At 49.3% G+C, this 19685-nt stretch overlaps 3 protein-coding genes across 8 annotated transcripts in view; 1 reads left to right on the top strand and 2 right to left on the bottom strand.

Moving 5' to 3' along the window:
• Nucleotides 1-8297, bottom strand: part of SMG5 (SMG5 nonsense mediated mRNA decay factor) — a 32929-nt gene extending 24632 nt beyond the window's left edge. For 2 of the 4 annotated variants that reach the window (XM_029228744.1, XM_029228745.1), the window contains exon 1: nucleotides 2950-3183. In XM_029228744.1, the coding sequence (XP_029084577.1) occupies nucleotides 2950-3023 (74 nt within the window). In that variant the 5' untranslated portion in view covers nucleotides 3024-3183. Of the gene's footprint in view, nucleotides 1-2949; nucleotides 3184-4764; nucleotides 4890-5237; nucleotides 5352-8214 lie in introns of those variants that run through there. The other 2 variants (XM_029228746.1, XM_029228747.1) reach the window with 2 other exon arrangements.
• Nucleotides 4936-9782, top strand: TMEM79 (transmembrane protein 79). Of its 2 annotated transcripts, XM_029228749.1 has the most exons (4): nucleotides 4936-5007; nucleotides 5801-6603; nucleotides 6884-7097; nucleotides 9526-9782. In XM_029228749.1, exons 2-4 carry the CDS (start codon nucleotides 5844-5846, stop codon nucleotides 9737-9739), a joined length of 1188 nt encoding a protein of 395 aa, XP_029084582.1. In that variant the 5' UTR covers nucleotides 4936-5007; nucleotides 5801-5843; the 3' UTR covers nucleotides 9740-9782. The 2 variants fall into 2 exon arrangements, with proteins under 2 accessions (XP_029084582.1, XP_029084583.1); XM_029228750.1 differs by lacking the exon at nucleotides 4936-5007 and having other exon boundaries at nucleotides 5739-6603.
• On the bottom strand, nucleotides 9783-13820 carry GLMP (glycosylated lysosomal membrane protein). 2 transcript variants are annotated; one of them, XR_003794456.1, is made up of 7 exons: nucleotides 13718-13820; nucleotides 12949-13206; nucleotides 12545-12745; nucleotides 12202-12420; nucleotides 11474-11730; nucleotides 11133-11359; nucleotides 9783-10744 (listed from the first exon to the last, which is right to left on the bottom strand). XR_003794456.1 is itself a non-coding variant. In XM_029228751.1 (6 exons), the coding sequence occupies exons 1-6, from the start codon at nucleotides 13793-13795 to the stop codon at nucleotides 11194-11196; spliced, it is 1179 nt and encodes a 392-aa protein (XP_029084584.1). In that variant the 5' UTR covers nucleotides 13796-13820; the 3' UTR covers nucleotides 10852-11193. The 2 variants fall into 2 exon arrangements, 1 of the variants encoding a protein (XP_029084584.1); XM_029228751.1 differs by lacking the exon at nucleotides 9783-10744 and having other exon boundaries at nucleotides 10852-11359.
• Nucleotides 13821-19685: the final 5865 nt, after the last annotated feature.

Genomic DNA, 19685 nt, shown 5'->3' with positions numbered 1-19685 from the left:
CTGCGTGCCTCAACTAGAGAGCCCATGTGCTGCAAACTACAGAGCCCACGCGCCCTGGAGCTTGCACACCACAACTAGAGAGAAAAAACCCACACGCCACAACTAGAGAGAATCCCGCACGCCGCAAAGATGCCGCACGCCTCAACGAAGATCCCGTGTGCCACAGCTAAGACCCAATGCAGCCAAAAAAAAAAACCCTTAAAAAGAAAAATCTAACTTCCTTATGTGTCAGTTCTCTCATCTATAAAATGGGATTAATATCATCATCTACTTTGTGGGGGTTAAATTAGCTAATATATAAAGCACTTGTAACAGTGCCTTGTACACAGTAAGTACTCAAAAAATATTAGTCTTCATCCTGAGGAAGATATTCCAGACCCTAAGAGAAAAGTTCAAGGAAACTCTACAATGGATGGCCAAGAGGTGCCTGGGTAGGTATCATCTCTGGAAGGGTAAAACCCAGAGGACAGACAGCAGCTGTGAGAACAGGTGAATCAGGCACAGCTCTGGACACAAAACAACCAAAAAACAGGGAGTGATGATTCATAAAACAGTCCAAAATTGTTTCAGAACACTGAAACATGCTCCTGGGCTGGGGAAAGTGGGCCACAGCAGGCTAGCATCTTGTGGTGGCTCAGGTGGTACACCACTAAAAGCTGTCCTGTACAGGGCGAAGTGACCGCCAACACCCAGCTGAGTGGGTGGGATGGTAATCAAGGCCTTCTCACAGGCCATCTTAAGAGCCCAGCATTTCTCCAAACACCTCCTGGGCTGCCTAGAGATGGAAGCCAAGCCCTTTCAGCCATCCTGGCCCTCAATGCCAAGGGCAGCACCAGGCAGCCATCAGTGATATGCCAGCTTAGTCCCCAGGAAAGGGCTTTTAACTTCAGTGCCATGCACAGATGTAAGGAGGCTGTGTGTGTATGTATTTTTATGGACAGGCCCCAGGGCTTTCCTTAGATTCTCAATTCAAAAAGGTTAGTAACCACTACTCAAGAAAGTTCTAATTGCAAACTCTTAAACCTGAGAGGTCTCCCCACTTTCTTCCACATTTCCCATCAGACCCCAAGCTCCTCCACTAAATTGTAATCTCTAGAACAAAAACTACAAAAAAAAGTCTTGTGTCTCATTCACTATTGTAATCCTAGGCCTAGCAGTGTTAAAAAAAATTTTTTTTAAAAAACAGTTAAAATTGGCCTAATTAACTGGTGCTTGTGTCCCTTCCAGCATCCCTTTTCCAGCTGCCTTTTCTGAGGGGCTTAAAACATTTCAGAATTTTATTTCTGTAAACAGACTGGGAATTTCCCAAATTTACTGAAGGTCGGATGACAGTTACATAGTCTAACAACATATTTACCTTGGGCCAAGAAATCAGACCTTCCTCCCCCAGTTCTTCCCACCAATCAACATTGCTATAATAAATAATAAAAAGAGATCCGCTGCCTCAAATTTCCATCCTGCCCAAAGCCAACAACACACAATTACCAGCAGAGATACCCACGTGCACACATGTAAACCACACATGCAAACACATCTGCTTAAATCAGTCAGTTCTGTGAGGGCAGTGGCTTGAGAAAAAACAAGATTTGTGAATGATTAGAAGGATGACCAGAGCCATTTCCAAAAGCTGGAGACAAGTAAGGAATCTTGCAAGCACTGCCCACTCTCTGTCTGACAGGCAGCACTGACAATCGGCTGCATGACAAGGCACACATGCCATCCCAGCCAACTGCTCACCCACCTGGAGACTGCTTGGGGCAGCCCACAGTGAGAGCCCTGGGGCTGATAGATTGGATCACTTTTCTATTTTTGCATCAGCCTATACTCCCCTCTGCCTTCTGGCTTAGGAAGCCAGAGCAGGCAGGATGCCTACTCAAGGGAGGAAAAGACAACATGTTCTTGACTCTTTCACTGTCAAGATGAGGCCCATGGCTCTGAAGCTGGTCTTCTCATGCAAACACCTCTGGTTCTATAGAGCCTGAGCCGAATGAAAACCCCAAACCCTACTCCCTATTAGAAAACAGAAAACTCAATTTGGTCTCTATGCTTCAACCTACTTTGATCCAGTTCAAGAGCCCATGTTTCAGCTGCCCCACACAGAAAATCCTCGACTCGGGGCAGGAGGAGCTCACTCAGGATGGGAAGAGCTCATACTGGCCTGTTCCCAACAGAGGGCTGAAAGGCTGAAGATGTGAGTGGCACAGTGGCACTGTGGAAATCAGAAACCAGGAATGGAAGTTGCCTGGCAAGAGACTGTAGTCATGAGGCTGGAAGGAAGGCAGAACTCAGGAGTCCCCAGGTGCCCTGAAATGGGCTCCTATGACCTAAGAACATTCTGGACTCAAAGTCCTTCACCGCCCTTCCAGTCCAACACAAATAGTCTTCCAGCGTCTTTCTTTTCATTCCGATTCCCAAAACTTAGAGCCATAAGGGACCTCAAAGCCTATCAAATCCAAATCTCTCCTTTTAAGGATGAGAAAACTGAGGCCCAAGGTTAAACTGTGAGAGAATGGCAAAGCAAGGAGCTGAACCTGGCTCTCTTGATTTCAGTCCAGGGCTCTTCCCTGTTAAGTCCTTACAGGGTTCTAAGCACCATTCCCTTCCGGGTTTTTCTCCTATCTGTGACCCCACCCTCACCTTCCCAACCCCTGCAGTCCCCAATTCCCACCTTCTTACCCCAAATCCGCAAAGCTCGGTGCCCGCCCCAAGCTCACTGCGGGAGGTATCCCTCCACGTGCTTCCCTCCCAACCTCCCACCCACCCAATTCCTTCTTTCTGCTCAATCCAGCGTTACGGGGCCCCGACCCCTCTTCTCCCTCCAAAATTGCACCCCCCCTCCCTCGCCCGCACCCCAGCCCGGCACCAGAGCCCGCCCGCCCGGGAGGCCCCGCCCCTCGCTGTCCCCCCCACTTCCCTTGGCGGCTGCACTCACACCCCGGCCCCTCTCACCGGTAAAGCCGCTTAGTGTGGAGGACCTTTGCTTCGGGCTCGCTGCTCTCCCCTGTGGGGGGGCCTTGGCTCATGGTGCCCGGGCCCGGGGGCGGATCCCGGTCACAGACCCCCGCCACCTACCGCTACCGCCACCACTGCCGTCTCCGACCGTAGCCTCAGCCACCACCGCCGCCGCCGGCCCTGCTCGGCCGCCATAGCTGCGAGGCAGCTGCCCGCGACAGCTCCTCCTCCGCCTGCCAAATCTCGCGATACCAGCTGGAAGTTGCGGGCCAGTGGCCTGCCACTACCAAATCTCGCGAAACTCGTTTTCCCTCCCGGGAAGTTGCCAGAACTAACTGTGGGCAGCATGGCATCTTTCTGGCTTCTGCAAGCCCTTGCGAAAAACTTTATTGACAAAGCTGCCAGAGAACGAACAGTGAACTCTGCGGGGGAGCTGAGGCTAAGCTGGATCCAGGCAGATGGACTCACAGCTAGGAGTATGACTTTGCTTTGTCCGACGGTGGTCATTTGGTCCATCCTTCTGCCCGCACCCCCGCCACATTTGAGCCGAGCCCCTTTCAGATTACTAGTTAGGGTGATTCCACTTCTCCCTTTTCCCCCATTATTTAAACAAACAAAAAACGTGTATGTGAAAATTTTCTTGGAAAGAGTCAAGCATAGCGTAAGAGTAAGGGCCTCCAATACAGGACTCTTGTACAGGCACCTCGGCCCTTCAGCTCCCGCACCCCAACCCAAAGATTTCCACTTGCATGCTCATCTCTCACCAGTCCAGCAAACATTTATTGAACACCTGCTGTCCTCCAGTCACAATGCTGGGTTCTGGAGACACAGAGATGAGCAATCCAGACACTGTCCCTGCCCTCACAAAGCTCAAATAACTTCAGGGGAAAAGATCCACAGGACTGAGAAGGTACACCCTTAAGCGTTTCTGCCCCCGGAAAGATCACCTTGGATTCCAATTGCTTTCTTAAACCTTAAACCTAACCTAAAAGGCAAGGTGTTCAGGGGACCTGTGTACCGCTGTAATGGGAACATAAATTCCTTTTCCAGACAGCAACCTTCTTTCTGTTCCTGAAACAACCTGTCTTTCCCACTTATTGGCCTTTCACCTGCTGTTTCTCTGCCTGGAACACTCGTTCTCCTGATTTCCCATCAAGTCTCAGCTCAAATATCATTCTGGCAAAGAGGTTTTCCCTACTGAAATTGTCATATTGGTTTAGTTGCTAGGTTTCTTTATTATCTGTTATCCCAAAAGAACAAGCTCTTTAAGCGCAGAGGCTTTTTTTTTTTGGCCGCGTGGGGTCTTTGTTGCTGCACGTGGGCTTTCTGGCTTTCTCTGGTTGCAGGGAGTGGGGCTGCTCTTCCAGGGGCTACTCTTCGTTGTGGTGCGCGGCCTTCTTATTGCGGTGGCTTCTCTTGTTGTGGAGCTCAGGCTCTAGGCGCGCAGGCTCTAGAGCACAGACTCAGTAGTTGTGGCACACGAGCTTAGTTGCTCCGTGGCATCTGGGCTCTTCCCAGACCAGAGATAGAACCCGTGCACGCTGCATTGGCAGGCGGATTCTTAACCACTGCGCCACCAGGGAAGTCCCAAGCACAGACACTTTGCCTGTCATCTTGCTCTTTCCTGTGTCTGTGCCTAGCTAATAATAGGTGCTCAATAAATATTGAATGAATAAGTGTAGAAATTCAACCTCTTTTTGGGTATCCCAATCTACTCCAAGCACCCTCTGATGCCCAAACCCACTTCTTCCTCCTTTGCTTTCCTGTGCTGAGGGTTCCTACGCATCCCATGTTGCTAGGACACACACTTACCTCTATGATCAGCTGCACCCCCACTTTCAGAAAGGATGACGTCCTCCTTTAATGCTTTTTCTGTCGGCAGATTCAGCAGGGCGGGGCCTGCCCCTTTAAACTGGGCCGCACCTGCTCTGGTCAGACTGGTTTGGAGACACAGGTAAAGGGAGGGAGACTGAGAGGAATACTCGCAGAGCCAGCAGGGAGCTGGGCAGCTCCTTCCCGGACACTGGGGACCCTCTACCTCTCTCCAGATGGAAAGTAAGTGGGTGTCATGGATCCAAACACTAAGGGTTAGGAGGTCCTTGAGGAGGTGGAGAGAGGGCAATCAGCCCCATCCAGAAGCAGTGAGATGGAAGGCGGCAGGGAGGGAAGAAAGACCAGAGAGGAGGCACGGGAAACAGTCTTGATTAGACTTAGAGATCAGAATGAACAGACTCAGGCCCTCCGGAGACGTTGTGGGTGGGTTACTGAGAAGTTTGGAAACTGACCAGGTATCCAGATTGGTGACAAAAGAACAGGATGCACTGCTGTTGCCAGCTCCTTGGGACAGATCTCTTGGCAAATCGTTGGTATCAGTTGCCAGGAGAGTTCCAGTTGGGGATCTGCAGGGGAATGGGAGGTGTGGAGGTGAAGGGGCAGCTTCTCTGTCCCACAAGAATATCCTTAGTGGGAATAAAATCCTTGGCAAAATTCTAGACCTCTCCTTTTCCTCCCATTCCTGCATTAGGGTGGCCATGACCCCAGGGGTTTTGGTGGAGGGGGTAGAAGGCGTGGGTGGAGGCTGGCTGAGGCCACAGCTGCCAGCACCTGTGCCCCCTGACTCACCCTCTCCTGCTGAATAACATTTGATGTCGAAAGGGTGCCTCCATTTCGGCTCTCACTTCCCTCCTGCCTCCCTCTGTTTCAACACCTTCCTCCGGACCATGTTCTCCCTAAGGTCCCAGAAAGGACTAAAGTCCATGAGGCCGGCTGCCCTGGAGACTTCCTGTTCTGTCAGCCCTTCCTGAGGGCCAGAGGACGGCAACTTCTGAAAGAACTTTACTCCCTCCAGGGTGACATGACCTTGCGGTAGACCCCAGAAGTGAAGCCCCAGGATGACAGAACCCGAGACCCTGGCCCTGCTGGAAGTGAAGGGGCCGGAGGCCCTGGAGAAGAGCCCACCCCAGGCTTTGGTCCCCAATGGCCGGAAGCTGGAAGGGGAAGATGGGGTTGAGTCCCCTGGAGCTGAGTCCTCCAGAGCGGGATCTTCAGCTGCGTCTCCCACAGCCGGAGAAGGGACGGAGGATGGTCTAGACAGCACAGTAAGTGAGGCTGCCACCTTGCCCTGGGGGACTGGTCCCCAGCCCAGTGCCCCGTTCTCAGATCCCCCTGGCTGGAGGAACATTGAGCCTGAGCCCCTTAAGTCAGAGCCACCCACCAAGCTAGAGGAGTTGCCCGAAGATGATGCCAACCTGCTGCCCGAGAAGGTGGCCCGGGCCTTCGTGCCCATCGACCTACAGTGCATTGAGCGGCGGCCCCAGGAAGACCTCATTGTGTGCTGTGAGGCCAGCGAGGGTGAGCGCCGCCAGACCTTCCTGCCCACCCGGGCCACCCACCCTGAGCCCCCGGAGCGCAAGTGGGCCGAGGCAGTGGTGAGGCCGCCTGGGTACTCCTGTGGGTGCTGCAGGGGACGTGGAGGCCATGAGGGGCTGAGGGCCATGGCCTCGGTGGGAGCCGCCCTCATCCTTTTCCCCTGCCTGCTCTATGGGGCATATGCCTTCCTGCCCTTCGATGCCCCGCGCCTGCCGACCATGAGTTCCCGCCTCATCTACACGCTGCGCTGCGGGGTCTTTGCCACCTTCCCCATTGTACTGGGTGAGCCTGGGCCCTGCAAGAAGGGAGGGGGCATGTGGGAGCTCGGCTGGAGGGCAGGGCCTGCCTGGCTTGGGGAGCAGGGGAGTTTCCCTTCACTAGACCTGGACCCTCAGGGCCTCCCACACCCTGTCACCCCTGTGTGCCCACCTCCTCCCAGGACCACCTCAGCCCCACCCACGGTGCAGAGCCCATGCCCATGAGCTCTCTGCTACGAACCCTGCCTCCAGCTTCCTGCCTGCCGCTCCTCTCCTGACCCTATGTGTCCTCCAACCCTACCCAGGGATCCTGGTGTACGGGCTGAGCCTGTTGTGCTTTTCTGCCCTGCGGCCCTTTGCGGAGCCACGGCGGGAGGTGGAGATCCACCGGCGATACGTGGCCCAGTCGGTCCAGCTCTTCATCCTCTACTTCTTCAACCTGGCCGTGCTTTCCACCTACCTGCCCCAAGACACCCTCAAACTGCTCCCTCTGCTCACTGGTCTCTTCGCCATCTCCCGGTGAGCTGGGGCTGGGGGTGGGGCAGAGGGAGGTGCTGGTGCTCAAGAGGCCCAGGCATCTGAATGTCTGGAGAGCCAGGGAGCTTTCTGGATTCTGCATCAGCCCAAATGTGCACCCTGGAAAGTTGAGTCACTTTCTTCCTTGCACTTTACCTCACCTGGTAGCAGGTGATCAGCTCATATGGCTTTCATAAGATACATGTATCAACCTAGAACTGGAAAGGCTTTCAGGTATCACCTAGACCAACCTCCCACCCCTTGCAGCCACTCCTCTGTGGCACTCTGGTCAGGTGGCCATTGGCTGAACATTGGTTGAACAGCCCCTGTGACCAAGTGCTTAGTTCTTTATAAGGCAAGTCTTGTTTCATTTTTCAGAAGTCCTAATTATTAGAAAGTCCTTTTTTATATTGTGCTAAAAACTGCTGCCCTGACTCTGGCCTCTGTAATTGCGTAGACAAATTCAGATCTTTGGAAACAGCTCTCAATTCCCCCACTCCGACACTCTGCTTCCCCAGTGTTTACTTTGCTAAATGGCCCTGGTCCCTCCACTATCCTGTGTCCTTCCCTCTAGGCAGGAAATTCTCCTGTCAGATGGGAGGGATGGGGGCTGGTCAAGGGTATTGTCCTGTTCATACAAGCCAAGGCCACACAGGTCTCATGGCAGCCTCATTACTCTGCTTTCATTTAGAATTTGTTGGCACCTGAAATCCTTAGGGGTGTTTTCACATGAACTACTGTTAACCCAGAAGGCACCTTGGAATTTCTGAAGCCAAATGCAGGCCTTTCCATTTTTTCCCCTAATACATTTCCTTTTGTTACTTTCCATATAGCATTCCAGGTAGGTTTAACTGCTGAAGCATTCTTCCTATTTAGCTTAAATCTGTCTTCCTGTCACTTCTGACTGTAGTCTAGTGGTCATTTGTCCCACCAGCCTCCTGACCATCCTGCAGCCCTGCAAGTTCTCCCAGTAGATGTTTCCCAAGATAAATATGTTCCTGCTCATGTAACTCAACCTCCCATCTCCCTCTCGGGGAATGCTGGTCTCAGACAGAAGTTGGTTTAAGCCCCAAGAATCATCAGGGAGCTAAAGGACCAGCAATCGTCTGGTCCATCTTACCCATTTTACAGAGAGAAAGTGACTACAGATGGGGGGAGAAGAGTCGCATAGGTCAGTCAGCAGCAGAGGCAGGACTAGAACCCAGGTCCCTTCCTTCTCTCATCCAGGGTCCTTCTTCCGTACCATGGGCAAGTTACTTAAGTATTTTGTGCCTCAGTTTCATCATCTGTAAAATGGAGTTATTGCGAAGATTGAGTTAGTTAATTCATGTAGAGTGCTTGCAACAGTCTAGTACTTGGTAAGTGTTCACTAAATGTGAACTTTTATATTATTATTATGCTGCCTCCTGGTGCAGTAGAAAAGCAGCAGTTACTCTTTCCTCCGTTTCCCAGGTAAAAAAAAATAGAGACATCACAATTTTGTAATAAGTGATCCTTCATATATTAAGAGGAAGCTGCTGCCCTCCCGCCACTGAGGAGTGTGTATTTTGAATGGATCTTCCAAGAGAGGAAATTTGGTTGTGCCTAGTCCATCCCTCTGGGCTTCAAGCTCTCTTGAAGCTGGTTTCCTTACTCTCTCCTTTCTCTGAGGGGCAGGAGATGGGGTGATGAACAGGCATGGGTTCAAACCATGGTTTTACTATTTCCCCAATGTGTGACTTTGGACCAGTCTTACTTAACCCTTTTGGAATCTTAGTTTCTTCATCTGCAAAAGGGAAGTAAATACAATGGAATGTACTGCAGCTGTGAAATAATGAAGCTGTTTATATACTAATATAACACAATCTCCAAGATACATTAAATGAGGGGAAAAAAATCAACGTGCAGAACAATCTCTATATTTAGTATGCTACCAAACTTCCAAAAAAAAAGGGAAAAGGAAAACATAAATCTTTTCGCTCATATGTAAAGAAAACATCACGATGTACAAGAAACCATAATACTGGATGTCTGGGGTGGGAGTGGAACAGAGGTGAGAAGGTGAAGGACGAGAATAGGGTATCTGGGAATCAGTAAGGGAAGACATTTTACTATACTCACTGGTACCTTTGAATTTTGAACCATGTAAATGTATACTGCCTACTCAAAATTTTTAATTAAATTTTGAAAAGTACACAAAGAGGGAGGTGAATAATATTCACACTTCATAGAGGTGCGGGGGTCTAAATTAAATTAAACATTGCCCCTAAAGTAATTGGTACCATGCCGGGCACATGGTAAGTACATAAACACTGGCTGTCTTTAGAGGTATCAGTTGTGCTGACCAACACCCAGCCACTGCCTTCACTTTGTATTCTCCCCATCACCAGCCTGTCGCCAGTTAGCTCATGTACTCCTCTCAAGGAAAGCCCGATCTTTTCTTGCCTTCCAGGCTGATATACTGGCTGACCTTTGCTGTGGGCCGCTCCTTCCGAGGCTTTGGCTACGGCCTGACATTCCTGCCCCTGCTGTCCATGCTGGTGTGGAACCTCTACTATATGTTCGTGGTGGAGCCCGAACGCATGCTCACTGCCTCCGAGAGCCGCCTGGACTACCCTGACCACGCCCGCTCAGCCTCAGACTACAGGCCTCGCTCCTGGGGCTAAGCCGCCCCACACCCTTGCTCCCAGCCCTGGTACCTGGGTGGGATGAACCCACCTACTGCCCCGACAGGGGTCCCATCCAATCAGAGCCTGGACTGTCCCCTGCTCTCCAAGTTGGGGCACTCCCCTTCACCTTTGGAGCCTGGGACAATTAGGCGGGAGGGACTCAGACATTCTTTCAGGGAAAGAGGTGGACAGCCATATTCCTTAAGGATGCTGAGGGCACAGGACCAGGAGCAGAGGCATGGTTCCTTCCTGAGCAGCCTCCCACCACTGCCACTAGGGCCCACAATGGCTGGACTCTGCTCCACTCTCCAGCCTCCTGTAAGGCAGCCAGCAGAGCCACAGCCAAAACTCTGACCATTTCTGTGCTGGGTGTCCAAGCAGAGGGCCTCAGAGACTAGAAACCTTGCCCATGCCTAAAGGTAATGGCTGGCCATCAGCTCAAATAGGACGTTCATGTTTGGTGAAAACCTTCTTGGGGACCTGTATTCAGGACCCTCCGTGACTGGCCATATAGGCTCTTGAGCCTCAGTCAAGTCAATTACAGCTGTCCCAATCCAGTGTGGCTGCCTACTCCCTTCCAACCCTTTAGGTCCCTGTAACCTTGCACCTCCAAACTGCCCAGAAGTCATACCTCTCTCATGGGAAGAGGAGCAGACAGGGAAACCTGCCTCCCAAGAGGCGTGTGTGTGTTTGTGTGTGTGTTTGTGTGTGTGTTTGTGTGTGTTTGTGTGTTTGTGTGTGTGTGTGCGCGCATGCGCGCACACACCCACACCTGTGGTGGCTGGGAGTGGTTGGAAGACATAGTGGTTGATGTTAACCCCATGTGAATGTGTGTGTAACAATAAACAACTACCACTGTCTTCCTTGGCTCTTCCTTCGTGTTTGCGCCGTCTCAAGTGTCCCTTCCTTGTTTGATTCAGACTGCACCAGAGACCTCCCAGCTCCACATGTTGAAGAGTGGCTGGCAGGAGCCTGGTCCCGTGGCAAGGGAGAGAACTGGGCCTGGGGAAGAAATGGCGCTGCAAACAAGAAATTGTCTTCCATGGCCACCTCCAGCCCTCTCATTCCCTGGAACCAGACCCAGCAACACTCACACACTGAGAGACAAGCCCTGGGGAAAAACTTAGTCTATTTCATGCCCTCCAGAGTAGCAGACAAGTCAGAAGGCCTCTCATTTAGACCTGTGAGTCCCATTCAAGGGAAATGGGGGGGGTGGAGGGGCGGGGAGGCAACGTGGAGGGGACCCTCCCTCTAGCAATCACTCTGTCCCTGGTCCCTCCTCAAAGTTTGAAGGAAGCCCCACCTGGGTCCGCAGGAAGTTGAGGCTGGTCTCTAAGGTTCTGCAGAAAAGCAAGATGCGAAAAGGGAGCAGCTGGCTAGGAATACTGACCCTCAAACCTGCAGACCAGCAAGGCAGGTCCAGTAATGTCCTTCCCTCTAGAGAGCAGGCCTCAATTTATAGGCTGATATTCTGAGTACCGCTTGTGGCCCAGCAGCAGAAACACGCCTCCTGCCAGCAGCATGAGCGCTGGAGCACCCAGGGCCACTGCCACGATGCCTAGGACTAGCGAGGACAAGGCATCTACTGGAGGGGTGCCCACACCCAGGAGCATGGACCTAGAGGGAGCAGAGTGAGAAAGAGAGGTGAGCAGGCTTAGGGGGTAAGGCCGAGAGGCCCAACCCTCCTCCACTTCGACCTCCCAAACCCTTGGCCCAGGCCCTGATTCTCACCAGCTGAGGTAGTGTTTGTCCCAGTAGCCAGGGCCTGTGGAAGCCCCAAATGTCAGATTGAAGGCACAGAAGTTGTTCTGGGACCCAAAGAAGGCTCGGACAATGGGTGACTGGGGGAGAAGGTATGCCAAGGTGGGGTAAAGAGGGGAAGCTTGGCAGGGCATGGCTGATTCCCGGCCCCCCTGCTTCTGAGAGAAAGCCACTGGTCGCCACTGCATGAAGCCTGATGGGAGGGAGCCCCATAGCAGCTGGTCCAACTGGGGAGAAAGGCAAACAGGCAGGATGAGGAGGACCAGTGGTGCCCGACCTTTCTGTTCCCCCACCCTTTCCCAGCCTCTGTCTGTCACGAGTTGTCCTGAATCCTAGGCCTGGTTCTAGAACTCACAGGCTGTTTGCATCGATCTCTCCTCTGTAGAAAGGGGAGCTGGACTGGATGGCACTGGGTCCTTTTCCAGCCTCAACACTCAGCAAGCCTGCACTCAGCTCCCTCCTTTGGGCCCCTGGGCCCTTGCAAATCCCATCTGTCAGAGCACTAGTCACACTGTACCGCCTTCCCTCTGGCTCCTCCACTGAGAGCAGAGACTGGGCTAATTCATTAGCACAGTGCCCAGCACTTAAAGGAGCTGAGTGAAGTGTTGCTAAATGGTAAATGGTTGAATGATTCTCTGAGGTCCTAATGGGGTCCCCCTTCACCCCACACCCATCTGCTTCTCTGCTGGAAGCCTGACCTGGAAGACGGCAGGTGCATATTCATCATCGATGGAGTGCTGCTCCTGCACTGAGGGGCAGTCAGGGCCATGGCCCAACGTGGCTACCTCCAGCCCAAACAAGGAGTGGTTTCCCCGGGGAGAGGCCCCAACCAGGTCCACCTCTAGCTGGCAGGTGTCCGCTGTGTGCAGGAGGCGAGGGGGTTGGGCTGGTCGGCCAGATCTGGAGAAGGCCTGAACCTAGGATGGAAGAGGCATGGGAGGTGTGGGAAGCAGGTGGATGCCTGTGTTTGAAGGCGACCCCCATCATTAACTCCCACCCTCGTAAACCAGCCTTTTGAGTTCTGATTCCCCATACCCTTACCCTGAAGGCCAGGCTGCCACTGGCAAAAGCCCCAGTGGGGTCGTGAATGGGGTGGCCTCGAAATGTGGCACTCAGGGTGGCAGGATCCAATGAGTCAGTGATGTTGTCCCAGGAGAAATTGGCCAAGGAGTATGGGGGATATGATTTTCCTGGAGGCTTTGCGGCTGCATCGGATGTGTTGGTGCTGTCAAACTCAAACAGCTGGCGGGTGGGGGTGGGGAGGGACTAAGCTTGCCTGAGTCCAGCTTTCTCCTGAATCACCACCACCACCCGTTCACTGGCCCCACCCCAGGCTCTCATACCTGACTCGACTTCACCTACCCCCAGTCTTCAGTTTCTCCCTCTAACTCGAATGAACCCTCTCCTCTGCACTCCTCCCCTTGGTTCTCCCCCAACCTCCTCACCCTGGTAAAGACGAGGGCAGAAGAAAATTGGATGCTCTCCTTGGGGAGCACCATGATGCCCCCGTCAGGCTCAGAGGAAATCAGGAGGCTCCAGTTGACACTCAGGGTGCTGTTGGGGGTGTTGGTGGCCACCAGCAGCACGGCTGGGGGTCCCAGGCTGCTCCACACATAGTGCAGGGTGGAAGTGGCACCCACTGCCTGGATATGAAGCAGGTTCTGGGAAGGGTCCAGCCAGTCAGAGATGACCTTCAGAGACACCTGGAACATGGAGCAGTGGAGGGTCAAGCAAACAGGATCAGGGAGAGACACAGAGCAAAGAAGTTTGGGGATAAGGAGAGGGGCCTTGGAAAATGATGAGGAAAGGGTGGGACCTTGGGGGCCTAGGCAAGAGGAATGCTTGTGGGAGCTAACAGAACCTTCTTGTAAAGGGCAGAGGTGGGGTGGAGGAGAGGTGGGTAGAGCCAGAACTGCCTTGACCCTGGTGGAGAGATCAGGGCACAGGGCTGAGAGGAAGAAAGAAATCCAACACTTGTTTGGACCTGGCTCACTCAGGGCTAAGTCAAGGTCCAGGTTTCACCAGAAAACAGGAAGCTCTCACATCCACCCTACTCCACAATCCTGTCCCGTGACCCATGGCTGCTCCGACCCCCAGTTTGAAAAACTCTTTTGTCAATGCAAGCACACTCCACCCCCACCAATTGTTTGCCCTAGTTTCCAACCACCCTTCAAGGTAGCATATCCTGAAACACCTACTGCTCTAGCCCCTCACCTGGCGGGTCTCCTCCCCCAGAAGGCCAAACGGAGCTGCTGTCAGAAGTAGGCTCAGGAGGAGCACGACGCTCCTCATAGCTTCTCTTGCAGTCCCGACTTCAGAAGGCGGAAGAGACGCTGAAATCATGTGACTCACAGATTCAGCTGATCTCTTTAAAGGGCGGGACCATCACAACAGTTCTTAAAGAGACCGCCTCCCTTAACCCAGATTTGTGAGTGAGAATAGAATCAGAAAGGTTAGGAGTTCGTCATCCCCAACTGACCTGGCAAGCAAGTCATCCCAGGCTAGATCTGCAGACATACTCCCAACCTCTCCTACCCAACTGGTCCCGCTAAAGTTACCTATAAGCAGGCATGATGTCTGGATTCAACATCCAAATGTAATCTATAGAATGACTCTGTGGCAGGGAAGGCACTGAGAAGAATTTGAAGGAATTCGATGGGAGAGATAGCACACTTCAGAGGGTTCTTTTTGTCAGTTTTTAATATTTATTGAGCCCCCAGCTATGCAGGTTCTTGTCCTGGAAGAGCTCACAATTTTATTGTGGAGAAAAGAAACCTCAGAAAACAGGACATGAAAGTGATACATAATTGTCATAGGAGGGAGTTCATGTCTGGCTGAATGAATGCACTTTTTATTTTTCTTGTTTTTTTTCTTTAATTTTAAAATTTTATGTATATTTTGGCTGCATTGGGTCTTTGTTGCTGCGCGCAGGCTTTCTCTAGTTGCCGCAAGTGGGGGCTAATCTTCGTTGCGGTGCACGGGCTTCTCATTGTGGTGGCTTCTCTTGTTGCGGAGCACAGGCTCTAGGTGCATGGGCTTCACTGCGACGCGTGAGCCCTAGAGCGCACAGGCTTCAGTAGTTGCAGCACGTGGGCTCAGTAGTTGTGGCGCACAGGCTTAGTTGTTCTGCAGCATGTGGGATCTTCCCGGACCAGGGATCGAACCTGTGTGCCCTGTATTGGCAGGCGGATTCCTAATCACTGCACCACCTGGGAAGTCCTTTCTTGTTTTTGGTTTGTTTGTTTTGCCTAATCCTAAAATTATTTTGGCTAATAAAAAATGCATACAGTACAATATTCATAAGGTACCAAAGGGTACCACCCCTATTCCCCAGCAACCTGGGTCCTTCCTTGAGACAACCACTATTATCAGTTTCTCATGTGTCCTTCATAAAATATTCTATGCATGCTCAAGTGTATGTTTTGTTGGGTTTTTTTTGGCCGTGCCATGTGGCATGTGGGATCTTAGTTCCCTGACCAGGGATCGAACCCGTGCCCCCTGCAGTGGAAGTGCAGTCTTAACCACTGGACTGCCAGGGAACTCCCTCAAGTGTGTGTGTGTGTGTGTGTGTGTGTGTGCGCACTTGATAATACATATATACATATACATATATACACATATATATATGTATAATAAGATACAATGGAATCCACTGTTCTGCAGTTTGTTTTTTCACTTATATATTGAGGAATGTTCTGTATCAATGCACTTGGAGTTGTCTCATTCTCCAGTCTTTCATTGCAGGGCAGACGTTCCATGGGTATATTTAGCCAGAACCTTGATAGTATCCAACATTTTGCTACGGCAAACAACACTGAAAGGAATATCCCTGTATGAAAAGCATTTCATACATATTTGTAACCAAGTCTATAGGATAAATACCCAGGAGTAGAACTGCCCAGTCAAGTTGCCCTCTATGAGGTTCATCAATTGACACTCACACCATGTCTGAGAGCCCATTTCCCCCACACCCTGGCAAGTGCTTACCAAACTTAATTTGCATTTCCCTATGAATAAGGTTAAACATCTCTTCATGTTTTATTAGTCATTTATTTTTTGCTTCTCTGGAGCTATTTATACACTTTGCCTATTTTTCTGAGGCCATATCTTCTTTTTTTTTTTTTTTTTTTGCAGTAAACGGGCCTCTCACTGTTGTGGCCTCTCCCGTTGCGGAGCACAGGCTCCAGACACGCAGGCTCAGCGGCCATGGCTCACGGGCCTAGCCGCTCCACGGCATGTGGGATCTTCCCAAACCGGGGCACGAACCCGTGTCCCCTGCATCGGCAGGCGGACTCTCAACCACTGCGCCACCAGGGAAGCCCGGCCCTATCTGCTTAATGGCCAAGTTCTAAAAGTTCAAGGAAATCAACTCTTGTGCTGTTGCAAACATCATCCTCCCTCTCCCATTTGTTCTTTTTTTGCCATGCAAATATTCTATGTAGTTACATTTATTATTTTTCCCCACTCTGATAAGTATTTATTTACTTACTTACTTACAGCCACACTGTGCAACTTGCAGGATCTTAGTTCCCTGACCAGGGATGGAACCCGCGCCCTTGGTAGTGAAAGCGCAGAGTCCTAACCACTGGATTGCCAGGGAATTCCCCTGGTAAGTATGTTTTTAAATCTCGTGTCTTCTTCTAGTACTCTTATATTTAAATCTTTCAGTCGCCTGGAATTAATTTTGCTATAATAAATGAAGAAAGGATCCAATTTAATTTTTTCCCCAAATGGCTACTCTAGGATAAACTAAAGTTTCCTTAAAAACTTTCATTTTTCTGGCCTTACTACCCAAAGCAATCTACAGATTTAATGCGATCCCTATCAAATTACCCATGACATTTTTCACAGAACTAGAACAAATAATCCTAAAATGTATATGAAAGCATAAAAGACCCAGAATTGCCAAAGCAATCCTTAGGAAAAAGAACAAAGTAGGAAGCATTGCCTTCCCAGACTTCAGACAATACTACAAAGCTATGGTAATCAAAAGAGTGTGGTATTGGACTTCCCTGGCAGTCCAGTGGTTAAGACTCCATGCTTCCACCGCAGGGGGCAGGGGTTCAGTCCCTGGTTGGGGAACTAAGATCCCACAATCTGTGCAGTATGGCCAAAAAATTAAAAAAAAAAAAAAGATACCAGCGTGGTATTGGCACAAAAACAGATGGAACAGAATAGAGAGCCCAGAAATAAACCCACACACCTATAGATAATTAATCTTTGACAAAGGAGGCAAGAACATACAATGGGGAAAACACAGTATCTTCAGCAAGTGGTGTTGGAAAAGTTATACAGCCACGTGTAAATCAATGAAGTTAGAACACACCCTCACACCATACTCAAAAAAACACCTCAAAATGGCTTAAGACTTAAATATAAGACATGACACCATAAAACTCCTAGAAGAGAACATAGGCAAAACATTCTCTGACATAAATTGTACCAATGTTTTCTTAGGTCAGTCTCCCAAGGCAATAGAAATAAAAGCAAAAATAAACAAATGGGACCTAATCAAACTTACAAGCTTCTGTACAAAGGAAACCATAAACAAAACGAAAAGACAACCTATGTACTGGGGGAAAATATCTGCAAATGATGCAACCAACAAGGGATTAATTTCCAAAATATACAAACAGCTCATACAACTCCATAACAAAAAAACAAACAACCCAATTGAAAAACGGGCAGAAGACCTAAATAGACATTTCTCCAAAGAAGACATACAGATGGCCAATAGGCATATGAAAAGATGCTCATCATCGCTAATTATTAAAAGAAATGCAAATCAAAACTACAGTAAATCAACCATACTGCAATAAAAATTAATTATACATAAAGAAAAACCTACAATGAGGTACCACCTCACACCAGTCAGAAGGGCCATCATTAAAAAGTTTACAAGGGCACTTTCCTGATGGTCCAGTGGTTAAGACTCCGTGCTTCCACTGCAGGCAGCACAGGTTCGATCCCTGGCTGGGGAACTAAGATCCCGCATATTGCACAGTGCGGCTAGAAAAAAGAAAAAGAAAAAAAGTCTACAAATAATAAATTTTGGAGAGAGGGTGGAAAAAAGAGAACCCTCTTACACTGTTGGTGGGAACAGAAATTGGTGCAGCCACTATGGGAAACAGTATGGAGGTTCCTCAAAAAACTAAAAATAGAGTTGCCATGTGATCCAGCAATCCCACTACTGGACATACACCCAAACAAAACTATAATTTAAAAAGATACATGCACCCCCTATAGCAGCACTATTTACAATTGCCAAGACACACAATGGAATATTACCCATAAAAAAGAATGAAATAGTGCCACTTACAGCAACATGGATGGACCTAGAGATTACCGTACTAAGCGAAGTAACTTAGAAAAAGACAAGGACCATATGATATCACTTACATGTGGAATCTAAAATACAACACAGGACTTCCCTGGCGGTCCAGTGGTTAAGAATCTGTGCTTCCACTGCAGGGGGCACGGGTTCGATCCCTGGTGAGGGAAATAAGATCCCACATGCTGTGTGGTGTGGCCAAAAAAGAAAAAAAAAAACAAACCACAAATGAACATATCTGCGGAACAGAAAGAGACTCACAGACATAGAGAACAGACTTGTGGTTGTTAGTAAGGGGTGGGGGTCGGGGAGGGAAGGATTGGGAGTTTGGGATTAGCATATGCATACTATCACATACAGAATGGATAAACAAGGTCCTACTGTATATAGCACAAGGAGCTACATTCATTATCCTGTGATAAACCAGAATGGAAAAGAATACGAAAAAGATGTCACTTTGCTGTACAACAGAAGCAGCCACATAGCACAGGCAGATCAGCTTGGTGCTTTGTGACCGCCTAGAGGGGTGGGACAGGGAGTGTGGGAGGGAGATGCCAAAGGGAGGAGATATGGGGATATATGTATATGTATAGCTGATTCACTTTGTTATAAAGCAGAAACTAACACACCATTGTAAAGCAATTATATTTCAATAAAGATGTTAAAAAAAATTTACAGAGAAGTTATAATGCCATGAGAAAATGCCTCTGACCCCAATGCTAAGTGAAACTAACAGATGAGAAAAATGTTCTATATGTGTTGAGCTTTTTCTGTTCCTATTTTTTTTTTTTCAATAAAAGTTTTGCACAGAAATAAGACTGGAAGTAAAAATAACAAAATACTAACAGTGGTTGGATTCAGATAAAGGGGCTTTGGATTCTTTAGAAAATCATTTCTATTTTTCTGTATTTAATAAATATTCTTTTGGAACTTTAAAACAATCTTAAATCAACTATACTTCAATAAAACTTAAAAAAAAACCTTTTCACTTTTCTTGAGAAAAAAAGTACTTGTATCCTCTGAGGTTATCAACTCTGGACTTGACAAGCAAAGATATAAGCAAGAGTCTTGGCTGAGTTCAAAGGGTTTCAGTAAATAAGAATTCAAGTCTCCCCACCACCCCCAATACACCACTTTTGGGGGGCGGGGTGTGGAATAGGACTTACTTGAATCCAGGAATTTGCCAGGGAAGAACCATGACAAAGTCAAGGTGGCAGTAAAGTTGTGTTCATGGAATCATTTAGAGTTCATGCAGGCAACAAAGTGGCTTGGATAGCCTTTAATCACTGTTAAATTTAGCCTTTGAACAGCACAGAGGGGCTCTGAAAGCTAGACTGAAGAGTACAGATTGATCTAACATGCCAGGAGGAATTTTCATAGGTTCAGGAGACTTTGTAAGTCTTAAAAGAATAAAGAGGCACTGATGACAGGAAGTAAGACTACTATGTACAACTATCCAAGTGCTTAACCATTACAGCTGAAACCAGAATGGACCCAGAAAGGTGTTAAGGAACAAATGGGAGGCAATTCCTCCCTCCACAACTTCCAAGCACTACTTCTTCAAGATCTTTTTATCTACTTGAGAATTAACTCATCTTTCTTTAAGGTCTTAAAGCTCTGAGGGAATTAACACTGCAAGTAAAGATGCAGGGATTTCAGCAAAAGATAGGTAGGCTTATTTCAGAGCCTCTCATTGAAGAGAAAAAGCTGAAGACTTCTTTATTTTTAGCCGCGTTGGGTCTTCGTTACTGTGAGGGCTTCCTCTAGTTGCAGCGAGCACGGGCTTCCCGTTGCAGTGGCTTCTCTTATTGTGGAGCACGGGTTCTAGGCACATGGGCTTCAGTAGTGTGG

This window comes from Monodon monoceros, unplaced genomic scaffold, assembly GCF_005190385.1.
Source record: "Monodon monoceros isolate NGI ecotype Baffin Bay Population unplaced genomic scaffold, NGI_Narwhal_1 Super_Scaffold_18, whole genome shotgun sequence".
In the NCBI taxonomy this organism is placed as follows: domain Eukaryota; kingdom Metazoa; phylum Chordata; class Mammalia; order Artiodactyla; family Monodontidae; genus Monodon; species Monodon monoceros.
This window is presented reverse-complemented; position numbering and strand designations above follow the sequence as displayed.